This window comes from Pomacea canaliculata, linkage group LG4 (assembly GCF_003073045.1).
Source record: "Pomacea canaliculata isolate SZHN2017 linkage group LG4, ASM307304v1, whole genome shotgun sequence".
Classification (NCBI taxonomy): Eukaryota; Metazoa; Mollusca; class Gastropoda; order Architaenioglossa; family Ampullariidae; genus Pomacea; species Pomacea canaliculata.
Window position 1 is genome coordinate 20,189,050 of NC_037593.1, and position 12,473 is coordinate 20,201,522.

Sequence of the window (12,473 nt, forward strand, 5' to 3'; positions counted from 1 at the left end):
TTTCACCCACAAAGGGATTTTATTATTTTGCAACTAGCACAGACATAAAAATATGATCAAGTTCTGAAACAAACAGTACAATAAAACAGGCAACAGTTATCTGCCAGTAAGCCTAGCATACAGATGAAAAGGATATTTGTCCTTAAGCATTGCAACTTAACCTGTATCTCTCTTTCCAAAATCATTGTTTCAAATCTCCCATGTGACTGTGGAAATATAATCAGGAATGCATCCAAGAACACATAATGTGCAGGACTCACAAGAGCAAACTCTGGCAAGACAGCCAATCTCAAGACTAAACTGTGCATGTGAGCTACACACTGAGACTTTACAGTACCGTTTGTACCAAGCAATAGACATGCAGATCTAAACAGCTTTTCCCTAAATGTTCACTTGGGACTTGTGGGCCCTAATGTCAGGGTGATATCCTACATTCCAAGAACGTTTATTTCCATACTTCTGGTTCTCTCTTATTACAAGTCATCAGACCGAAATAACATGTTTTCAAGATAACTGTGCGTCATGCATTGCAAAATCAGTTTACATCTAGAAAACCAGTACAAATATGTATAAAGTAGCCATGATTATACATCAGAATTACTAAAATTGTTTTTCACAAAAGACAATAAAGGATGCACAGTTATGTAATATATATAGCTTTAGGTAGCTTTGTGCTCAGTTTAAAGGCAGAGACATGGAGGGGTTCATAACATATTTTGTTGCAAAATAAACTAAAGCCAGTTACTGTTTTGAACAGATTAACAAGATTAACATTTCATGCAAAGAAGCTTTTATCACTTAATCAAATCCAAGGATTTCTACTCCATGGCATTAGATGTTCATGGCATGTGTTCTAGGAAAAGCACTATATAGTATTTTGATCACACAAAAAGAAATTGCACAAAATTATCTTCAAGATAAAAACTTACAAGTCCAATAGATAAAAGACATTACTTTTATTGCATTTAAAATAATTTCTATGAAGATGTAATGCCTGATTCACCTCAATGCCACCAAATATAACACAGACAACAACAATTTATGTTTGCATTATAAATACCTTATATGATATGGAATGCTTTTAGACTTCTGCCCTGCCCTCTGGCAGACTGTTTACCACATTTTTAGAAACAAATGATGAGCATGAAGAACTACAATAGCGATACAAAATGTAACTCAATGCAAAATAACACATATTTCAGAAAAAGGGTGATCCACCAACTAAATGTCACACTTAGCTTTTGTGAAATGTGAAATTCAAACAAGCTAGAAAATATTCATCTCCACAGAATATTTCCAGTTGTTCCTGTCAAACTACGCATGAAGTTTATCATTCTCAGCATGAACACCAACACAGACATGGCTAACGACCATTATTATAGATGTAGTAAAACATCCAGTTCATAGAAAGTCAGAAATGATCTATCTCCATCTCCATCATCTTTCAGGAAAAGCAACTCTAGGCCCATAAAAAGCAGTATAAAAAGGGCTTCCTGGACGGAAGCATGTCTTTGCCTCCAGTATCCTTTTTCATCTCTGCAACTATAGCCCACTCCTAGCACTGTCAATTAAATCAATGGTTATGAGTTTACATATCATGATTAAGCTTCAGTATACAAAACATGGCTTCCTGCACAAACCATACTCACTCTTTATGCAGAATTTGTTATTAAAGTGCTATAATAATAAACGCAAAAATTAGTTTTCTTCCAACACAAAGTACAGAAGCTCAGACACTCAACTTAAAAGTGTTTTCTATCACTACCTCCTACCTAAAAAGACACGAAGCCGAAACTTCAACATCTGGGATGTACACATGAAAATCAACTTTCACCCTGCTAATTGCACAAATATGAGAATAAAAGGACACACTGAAGATTAATTACATCATCCATTTTAAAACTAAAATGAAATTTTGTAGCTAACACATTTTTCAATGCAACTCTCAATAAAGATTACTGCCTACAACAGTATCTTCATCTGCAGATCTCTGCTTGCGAGCATGTGTGGGCATAAATGGATGTCTGTGCATGCATAGTTCCCTTGAGACTAAACAGAAGGTTTAACTTGACATTTTTTTATTGCAGCAAATGCATTAGCAATCACATTTCCAGATAACGAAAATCACCACCACTCATGAATAAACTTGAATATTGGTTAGAAATTTTAAACTGCATAAAGTGCATCTTGACCTGTACATATACCTGTTATTGCACAAATAAAAAAGGTGACACTTATTGAAATACTAAGAGAAAGGACAGAAAGATTCAGATAGTTTCAACATACTAAAAGCAATTATATCGCAGCAAATGAGTAAATTTTAATAACAACAATATGAAAACAGTTTCGTACTGAGTATGTGTTCTTCAATTAATATGTCCAATAAGAGACCCACTGAAAGACAGTATTCAATGAGAAGTCATAAAATGATACTGTTTTATGAAAAACTGATTTTATATGCCACTGACTGCAGCAAATGTGTGTTAACAGCTCAGCACACTTACGCCTGACAGAGGCTCCCTCTATCTACCTCTGCAGGAATGCATTTCAGAAACTGCATTAGTTTGTACTATAGCTTTATCAACAAACCCCTAAACAGATTGGCATTTCCCCTCCCCCAACATAAAGTACTTAAAATGCAACTAGTGAAGCAAATGAGCAAGAAAAAGGACAGGAGCAAGGAGATGCCTTCTAAGGCATACAATGCCTCTGCCCAAAAGTCCATGTAACCTCAAATTCATGGTCTTCACAAAAACATTATCTCGACCTGCAGGCAACATCTGTAAGTTCTCAGCTTTCTTTGTAACAACACTTAAACAACTTTTTACCAGAATGCAATTCTGAAATGAGTAAATATTCATTTCTGTGAATATTGGCAGCCATGATCATTCAAAGTTGTTCTTCAATGGAAGGTTTCCACAAAGTCATTTCTGGGTCCAATTTCATGACATAATGCGATTTTCTTTTCTTTTTCTTTTAGGAACTGCAGCAGACTAGGGGAAGCAGATAGCCAAGTGCTTAAAGCATGCACGTTCGAACAGTGAGCGTGTTGGTTCAATTCCGGATTAGTGCAGCAAACTTCCCCAAGTCGAGCCAGCTGGTGGGAATGGGTTCTGACTGCAAAGAGGGTTGGGAAAGGTAAAACACCGAGGAAGAGATGGGCATGACCCTCACATAAAGCTAGCCCCAAGAAAAGTAAGGTTTCTAGCACCTCACCCCAATAAACCTGAAAAGGTTAAGGATGACCTTTACCTTTTTTCTAGTCTGTCATCAATACTTCATGACCTGCTCCAGCGTCTGGCTAAACAACTATCAATATTCATTCTTTAAATCCCTGCCCCAGCAACATTCCTTCGACTTGGTCACCTTCCAAGGTCACAGATACAGTAAGTTTGACTCTAAATCAAGGAAAGACCTTAAGCTGAAAGCAATTATAATTCAATACAGGGGAAACACTTGCTAAAAGCAATGACTATGCTTTAAAAAAAAAGCCACTATTTAACGGAACCACACCAATGCTGGTCTGATATAGACATACAGAATAAATGTAACCCTCCTGGGGCTGAAAAAAATCATCTAAGCAGCCAAAAGGCCTTACAAATAAAGGACATTATCAGTATTACATATTCCCAATGCTATTTTCCAGGCCTGCACTTCAATGTCGACAAAAACAGAGTTTGTACATTACAGCTAACAAATATTTAGTAAAGGCTGTATACATGATCACTGAATAGTCTTCAAAAATAGTCTGATATAAATCCAGGCTATAAGTGAGTGACAAGAAGGTACTACCTGACTGGCCGGACATCACCCTGAAGCTCATTTTTGAAGTGCTCTTGACAGCCACTCACAAATTTCTCAATACATTAACACAAAAGTATGTGGCAACATTGAATGGTTAGGAAGCATACAAGTTAAATACAAGATATATATATCTTCACACAAATATACTTCAGGAACAGGTGTGGAAGTACTGCTGAACATACTGTAAACTGAGAGACATTTAGATGGATGTGGAGATAATATGACAACTGGCTAAACTGGAGACCATGATGGGGAAATGTTTAGTCATTTCTGAATGCTTTTGTAAGTTATCACATCTGGTAGTCATTTAAGCTTCTAACTTAACTAAAGTAACAAAATAACACACAAGAAAATGCGAAAGAGCAAGTAAGAACAAATCGGATCTTTCAACTGAACAGTGTATATCCTAAAAAAAAATAAAGTCACAAGTTTAGTACAATTTACATCTTTTGTGTCTACATATGGCTCTTTAACTGCAGGTTCATGGAGTTCTGTGATTGCACACATGAATACACAGTGGTGCTCACATGCATGCACATTTAGAAAACAGTAGGTGCTCAGCATAGAAAGTGTGTGCTATTGAACTCTGTATGGTTATATCAAAGGGGAAGAAAAAAAACCTCCATTTCTTTCTGTAAATCTGTTTGCATTGCTGACAGTCAAAGGTAATTAGCACATCTAAATGACACCTTCCAAATCCATGGCTAAAAAATATTGTACATCTCATAAATTCTTGGAAGGTACATAAAAAGAAAGAGAGAGCATCTTGAAGACCCTGCTGCGAAAATGTTGCACACGAGTATGCAAGAACAAATCTCAAAATTATTCTCGTATTCTGTGAGATGCAAACCAAGAGCCTAAGGACTCAAATTTGTGAAACTAAAAACTGTACTATGAAAACAAAGGTACTGAGAATGTTAAATATCACAAGCCTAAGATTACCTCAACAAATGTGCATAAGGAATTCAAGAAAAATATGGCAAACTGAACAACTAAAAATCATTTTCTATGTGTGCATGTTTAGACATTGTTTATGAAGAAATAAAGAAAAGCTCTGCGAGTTCCACTGACTGCAGAAAGCATAAAAATAATTTGATTTTATTATATATCCACACACACACACACCACTCACAAACTATGTCAGTATTTAAGGACAATCTTAAATTTAACTACATTTCTACCATTTCTTTACGTAATGTTTACAATGCTAATAACATGGTTATGAAAATTTTTCTTCAATACATACCATGTTTGTTAATTAAAGAAAAATTTCTGGTCCAAGATATCACAGGAAATGGAAGATCACTCAAGGATGTTTTTCCCTGCTTCTTTCAAAAAAGCATAATTTATCATTCGGCTAAAAGCTGATTTGGCATGGTAATGATTTCTTGTCTATTTTTCTTTGGGTTTGCAGGAGTGAAAATCTTGTCATGATCAATGATCACAGGCTAGCAGTAGTATACGAGTCCACTGACAACAAACATCAAACCATTTAGAAGCTTATTTGTGACATCACTGAGACAATTTCAACAAAATGGGCATTGTCTGATCATGCTGAAGGGCCTGTTCATAACTGTGCCTGCGTATGCTTCCTTGCTGTGGCCTACAGCATTCTTTGTCCCCAGTCAACCCTGTTGAGGATGAAAGAGTTTCACCAGCCGCAGCAGTTTCTTCCAGGGAAGTTTTGTGTAACGAAAAGCAGCTGAGGCTTCTACCTCGGCTACCCAGGAATTGAGGCTCACTAGCATCTTCAGTACTTGCAGATGACTGATAGGGGCCAACCGGCTTGTCAGTGTCCACTTCAGGCAAAGCAGCATCACCTGAGTCCCTGCCAATGGTCACGTGTGATGTAGCATTCTCTAATGGAGTCCCACAAAGTCCCGCCCCTGTTTCAGATGGACCTGATTCCAAGCCACCATGTTTTATTTCCTCAGCATCATTAACATCTGCAACAGCACTTTTTCGCAGAAGACTGGCTGATTGTGGAATTTGTCGCTGCTCTTTTGTCAGACAAATTGTCTTAGGGCGGTCAGCTATCCCCTCTTTACGACCCTGGCTGCAACTTCTTTTCACTGGTGGCCCTTCCTTGAAACCCATGCTAGGGCCAAGAGTAGGTTCTTCTCGAAGTGGGGACTGCTCACTGCTTCTCCTATCTCGAGATCGGCTCTCCACTCTGCTGAATTCCACCTCCTCCAGTTTACAACAGGCAGCTGAGGCAGTTATTTCAGCAACATCATCTACAAAGCGCGTTAGCTTTTTACACTTGGTGCCATGCTTGATCTCTTCCCCCAAGCCACTTCGGCAGGGAGCATGGGGACTTTGTGGGGAAGTAGCCGAAGCACCTGATGGTGTACTGTTTACCCAGTCGGCACTATCAATGGTATGCACGTCAGCATCCCGAGCTTCACTCCCCTCTGCACTTGCAATGGTCTCACCATTGTCCCTGCAATGCAAGCACCTCTATGTTTATCCAAATTAACTTTTTTCCAAGGATGAGCAACTGTTTGTAATAAAAGTTATGAACAACCAAAACCTAATTAACAGTTTTTTTCTGAATACACAAAAAGTTACTACTAAACCTTTTGACCCACATGAACATGTTCACACATGAATGAGAGAGAGAGAGACCCATCTGCAATTCCATGTATATAAGACACATGGATCATGCACACAATCTTTTTCCTTCGTACAATGGATACAAGACATAAAAAGCAGGCCAAATTTAAAAACCATCAAAGACTCACCTGCCCTGTCCATCAGAGTAGGCAACACGCATGCTGACTTCATCGAAGGAGACCGTGGCAGATCTCTCACTCAGACTGAAATTGGCCGACTCACTGCTAAAGCTGGCTCGTTTTTGCGGCCCACCACTGGCTACCACATCAACCTGCACCTCTAGTCTGGTAACATTAAAAAGGCATATATTATTCTCCTTTCTACATCATAATAATAAACAGCACTGCTGTCAAACACATTTTTCTTTCACAATTACAAGTCAGTTACAAAAATAAAAGTCACTATCACGAAAACTAAAATGTTCTGCAGAAATTCTGAAATGGAATATTCAAGAAACATCTCTGCATATGTGTATTTTACCCCTTACTTGTTAGTGTATGTGCTACCACAAAGGCTCCCGTTAAGACTGGCACCAGCTATGGCTCGATTGGAAGCAGAATCCCGATCGCTGTCCGCATCTCTTAGCACTCCAACACGATCCATATGACTACCACTGGCACTGAGGCTGTTTGTCATGCCTAGAGATGCATCACCAATGCTTGGAGCAATGCTGGGGTTGGCAACAGGTGGCATTGTCTCGCTGTGGTTATCACCTTAGAAAAAAACAAGAATGGTGCAGTTAATGTCTTTTAATGTGTACTTGCGATGTTTTAACATTCCTTTAAAGGCCTACTCGACTGATGACACATATCACAGAGAACAGTGTTTTACGCTTGTCTTCACAACCAGAGCATGACAAATAAAGTTTGTCTGATGAACCCAATGTACTGCTCCAGCTTCTGGCCATTGTATGCTTACAGAGGCACATTATCGATGCCACCAGCTGAGACATCACACATTATTCGCGCATAACTGAGATTTTGCAGGACTTGCTGACTATAGGTGTAAATTGCCAAATTTAAAATTCGATAATAAACAGCTGTTTCAGATGCTGAAATTTACCGAATAAATATTATTTCCATTTACCAGAATCTGTTAATTATTCGGACCAATCAGGTAGGTCCTTAAGTTCTTTTAACTTAAATGTTATCAGTCAAATCCCTTGCCTTATATATGGTATTATAAATCTTAAGAAAGCATACTTGAATATCAACCATACAAACAAAAATCACAGCATGCAAAAACATCATCATTTTATCTGGATAATCCATGCAGTGATATGTTAAGAAGCAACAAGCAAGAAAGCCAGCAAACTGTCAGGCACTCACCTGCATAGTTTCCTTGTCCAGCAGCTTCATTTTCCTCATCAAACTCAAAGCGGACTCCACCTGTGTTGGTCGTGGTGACACCACATCCACCACTTCGACAAAGAGAGATGGGTACCACACCATACACATAAGCCAACAAGATGGGGACCCCAATACCTGTGAAAAACAAAAAAGTTACTGTATACTATAATCATGTTTTGCAAATATATAGCATATACAACTCTTTATTTGTATTCATTCATATTTATTCATGAACATATGTAAAGAGTTACAGTGATTAATCTGTGAACTAAAATAGCATATACAATTCTTTATTCATATTCATTCACATTTATTCATGAACAGATGTAAAGAGTTACAGTGATTAATCTGTGAACTAAAGATTACAAAAAACAATAAATGACTTTTCACATTATGCTGTTCAACAAAAGTTCTTGCCAGTGGTGGAAAAACTCCCTCTGCCTACCCAGATATGCACGGGTATCAGTTTTATAAAAGTACAAGGGGAGTGGGTTTCACATTTTACAAATTGTGTCCTAGATAGGGTGAAGCACTTACAATGACTTACAAACGTTATACTCTGTCATGTTGATGATATTTATCCTGATCAAATATTCATCATCTTCATTAAACATGGCAATAGGCTATAACATGAACAACAAACAAAGACACAAAAATTTAGGAAAGCACTAATGTGTCCCACTTTTTCAAAGAAAATAATTCATAATTTTTATAAAAAGAATCAAATTAAGTGGTATCATTACTATAGGCAGCCAAGTCCAACCAGATAATGACAGTAAGAAATATGCAGAATCCGTAACAGGTATGTCCCTCAACTGACAGCTTTTGAGTTTTAAATCAACAGCTGAGATCCTCCAAGTAATCATGGCTATCCAAACAAAGATTTCTACGAGTACTGGCTGCAGAATCTAAATGCTGCTTTGTACTGGTTGAGTCATGTGATTGCAGTTTAAAAATGCTTAAAATAAGATCAGAGGCAATTCATAATTTGTTAAGTACAGTCTCCAAGACTTACCAACAGCCAAACCAGCAATGATGGGAGAGGCTAATATGGAGGCTGCCACTCCCCCTGTTATAGCCAGGTTTCGCTTATGTCTTGAAGCAAGCCTGTACCGGGCATGAATCTGTAGGCAACAATGATGAACATATTAAAATAACAAAAACCAACAGGACTCAAATGTACAAAGAAAGACTACCAAATAGGTTAGTGAGCAGTATAAAAACACGCAATGTTCCGACCTGAGCTTATAAATCCTTTCCACAATTAAGCCATTTGGGAGCAGTAGTTACTGTTACTAACATTTCTAATTCTGATAGGATGCCTTTGCTTAAAAAAAAAAATCGGCTCAATTATTTCATAAACATTATGTACATTTAACACTTACCCTCCCCCCCAAAAAAACATGATCAATTTACACTGGAAACTCCATAAACGTTTAGCTTCACATTTTCAATTTGAACAGCCTCCTTTAACCAGTGAAATGGCAAATTAAGACAAAAAGATGGATGAACTGATATCAAAGGTACAAATATCAAGACCAGAGAATGTTGTACAAAGAAATAATTTTATGTTTTTTGAAAGACCATTATACACCTAATTTGCAAAGAAAAAGGTGGTCAAGAAGGATGGAAATAGGAAATATTGATTTTTGCACTTTTAGAACTATATCTTTTGTTTGGGTTTTTTTTCCACCTATATCATTTAAAATGAATTTTTTTTAAGCTTACTTTATGTGTGACAAGGTAGCAATGTCAAGACAACTGGCTTAATTAATCCTGACAAATGAAAGCACACATACACAAATAATTATCTAACAGTTAACTAAGCAGCTGTCTCACCTTGCGCCCCACCCAAACTGGAATGCCAATTATCATGGCTGGTACAGCAATTCCTGCAACAAGTGTGATACCTACAGGTGCCCCAACCAGCGTACCCAGCTGCCACAAGATCTTCTTTTTGCGGCTCCAAGGTTTTCGTCCCCAGAAAGTGCAACCTGAAGGACTATAAATCAAATAGCCAATGTGTAATAATACTTACTTTAAGAGTGTCTAGAATGACAATACTTACTAGTGACGAGTAAATTTTTTACAGTGCATGCCTGCCTACAGAAAAATATTCCACATCAAAAATGTTGTGTCTCAAGAAAAATGTTTTCTATCAAGGTTCCTTTTGATTCAAAATAGTTTCTGGCGAGTGTAATATTGTTTTTGATATAAAGAAAAGAACAAAATTTTTTCAAGACTACCTTAGATAGTGAAGATCTGAAATCTCCTTCATGCAAAGCCAGCAGAACTCTGCAGCACACACGGCACATGTCATGTGATTACATGAACCATCATTCATCTTCACAATGAAGGCCCCACATCTTGGACAAGGTTTTATCTCATCTGCAGCAAATGTGCCAACATTACCACCATGTGAAGATCTTTTACAAACAACAAAATGTAAGCTACACCCTATAAAATCAGATAGTTTAGCTCATACAGAAAAGTTTCTTACTTTGAGAATTGGACTCATGGCTGTAGCTAATAGAAGCTGAACGAATGTTTGGCGAGCGTTCTGCACGAGCAGCATCACAGGTTTGGTTAGGATGCCAGCGCTGTTTGCAGTGGTAGCAGAAAAAAGTGTCACACCCTTCTCGCTCACATTTTAGTTTGGGACATCCTGCGCAGCCCGCAGCAATTACTGCATAACTGTAAGATTAAAAAAAAAAGTCTCAAGATTATACTATTACAGGAAAAGAACTACTGACTATTAAAATAAGAATGGAAACTAGCAAAGAAAAAAGTATAATTTATTAATGTTAGAAAAAAGTTCTCTGAAAGCATTAAACAAAGAAAATATAAAAACTTTAAGAGAACAAGGGCACAGTGATAGATTGTTTTGGATACAATTATACACCATGAAACTGGAAAAAAAAATCAAATTTAAACCCTAACCCCTTTTTCTGATTTGCAAATTGTGTCCTGACATTGTGGTCCCTCCTAAAGTTGTAGTGGAAAGACAGCAACTGAGGCTCACCCACAGTCTGGAGCAGGACACCATCGTGTATCAGGATCCATGGCCAAGACACGTCTCAACATAAAATCTTCATACTTTCCCATAAGGACCTCATCCTCCAAGATGGCACGCATATCATTTGGATGGAATCTTTCATTGCACTCTGGACATGCAATGTTGACACGGGACTCACTTATCTCAATCTGCAGGTACTGACGCAGGCATTGCACACATGAACGATGATGACAGGTTTGTATGGGAGGGAAGCAGTCCGCACTTTGTTCTGTAAGACAAACTGGGCACTCTCGATGGGGACCTTCAATGCCATTGCCTTGCTTTTTGGACACAATGGACGAAACTGATGAGGCACTCTGAGGACCTCCTGCAGACATGTTTTTAACGACAGAATTGATGGCAGTTGCATTGTTACTACGTGACAAGGGGGGTGCTGCTATGCTGCTGTGAAAAGCTGGCAGAGAAGTACTGGCTACATTGTGTGCAGCAAGGCTGGATTCTGATCGAGTCGATTCAGAGTCTAAGCTCATGCGTGACTTGGAGTGTTGGCGACGTCGACTACGAGATGAGAGAAATCGGCTGATTGAGAATGGAGAGCCTCCAGTTGCACCAGCATTGCCAGAGTGACGATGCTCTGACCCTTTGGAAACAGACACCCCCAAATATGCAGCAGCCATTTCAGTATCCCTCTTTTTCATGTCTTATAATTGTTTGGCATATTTACTTAAAGACCTGTAGAGAAAGAAAAAATGTCTTAATACTTCATTAGTTCCATAAGAAATCACAATCTTCAATCTAATCACAAGACTTTGTAAACGATTGGTGATAAAACAAACGATACTTGTAGAATGCAATGAAAGTAGTGATAATAGACAATTTCAACGAAGTTGCAGCTCTTCATAAAATAGATATTCTACAGCACTACCTTTTTTCAAAAAAGAAAATCTGAGCTGTTCACCATAATTATTCACTTTATCAAGTGTTTGCTATATAGATCATTACTTTATTTGTTATATCCTATTAGCGCCAGGAAGCTGAAAACCCGAGTCCGAAAACGGAATGGTGACCAAGGTCGCTAAATTAGCGTCTTAATACTTGTGGAGAAAACGAAAAGAATACTTTGACTAGGAATCGTGTAAATTTTTTTATACAATTTTATAAAACACACTGATGTTTCCTGGCATTAAATTTCTACAGGCAGCGACAGCTGGGTTTAGTATAAGGGCGTTCACTTTTCCGGTGTTAAGACTGAGACGGAATGAGTCCAACTAATTTTATTTTACTCATATTCTAAACAAGTGAAATTGTGGATATTGTAAAAGAAAATTAACGTAAGCTCATAATAAGTCGTACCTGCAGTTAAAAAGGACGGACATCTGTTCTCAAGTGTTGAGGGCTATAAATCCTTCCGTACAAGAAATAAGAACCTAGGGCCCGAAAATGGCTGGGACAACTTACCGGAAGTGAGGTCATAGATGAACCTTGGTCTATAAATACAAAACTCGAAAACATGCGCAAACAACATGCGGCAAGAAACAAAAGGGAAAAAGTAAACGTTCATCAAAACATAATTCCATCGAAAATTCACAATACGGTTTTCACCTTTCCCCCATGATGTGAAGTAATTTACTCGTTCCAAAGTTGAACGAAATAAATATGGCTGCCAAAGTGATAAAAAAAAAAAATGC

General features: G+C 37.9%; 1 protein-coding gene across 1 annotated transcript; it reads right to left on the reverse strand.

Moving 5' to 3' along the window:
* Positions 1-12,351, reverse strand: LOC112560988 (E3 ubiquitin-protein ligase RNF19B-like). Its single transcript, XM_025233088.1, has 10 exons — positions 12,139-12,351; positions 10,792-11,517; positions 10,270-10,463; positions 10,016-10,157; positions 9,609-9,771; positions 8,785-8,893; positions 7,749-7,904; positions 6,908-7,133; positions 6,549-6,704; positions 1-6,247 (listed from the first exon to the last, which is right to left on the reverse strand). Exons 2-10 carry the CDS (start codon positions 11,481-11,483, stop codon positions 5,317-5,319), a joined length of 2,769 nt encoding a protein of 922 aa, XP_025088873.1. The 5' UTR covers positions 11,484-11,517; positions 12,139-12,351; the 3' UTR covers positions 1-5,316.
* Positions 12,352-12,473: the final 122 nt, after the last annotated feature.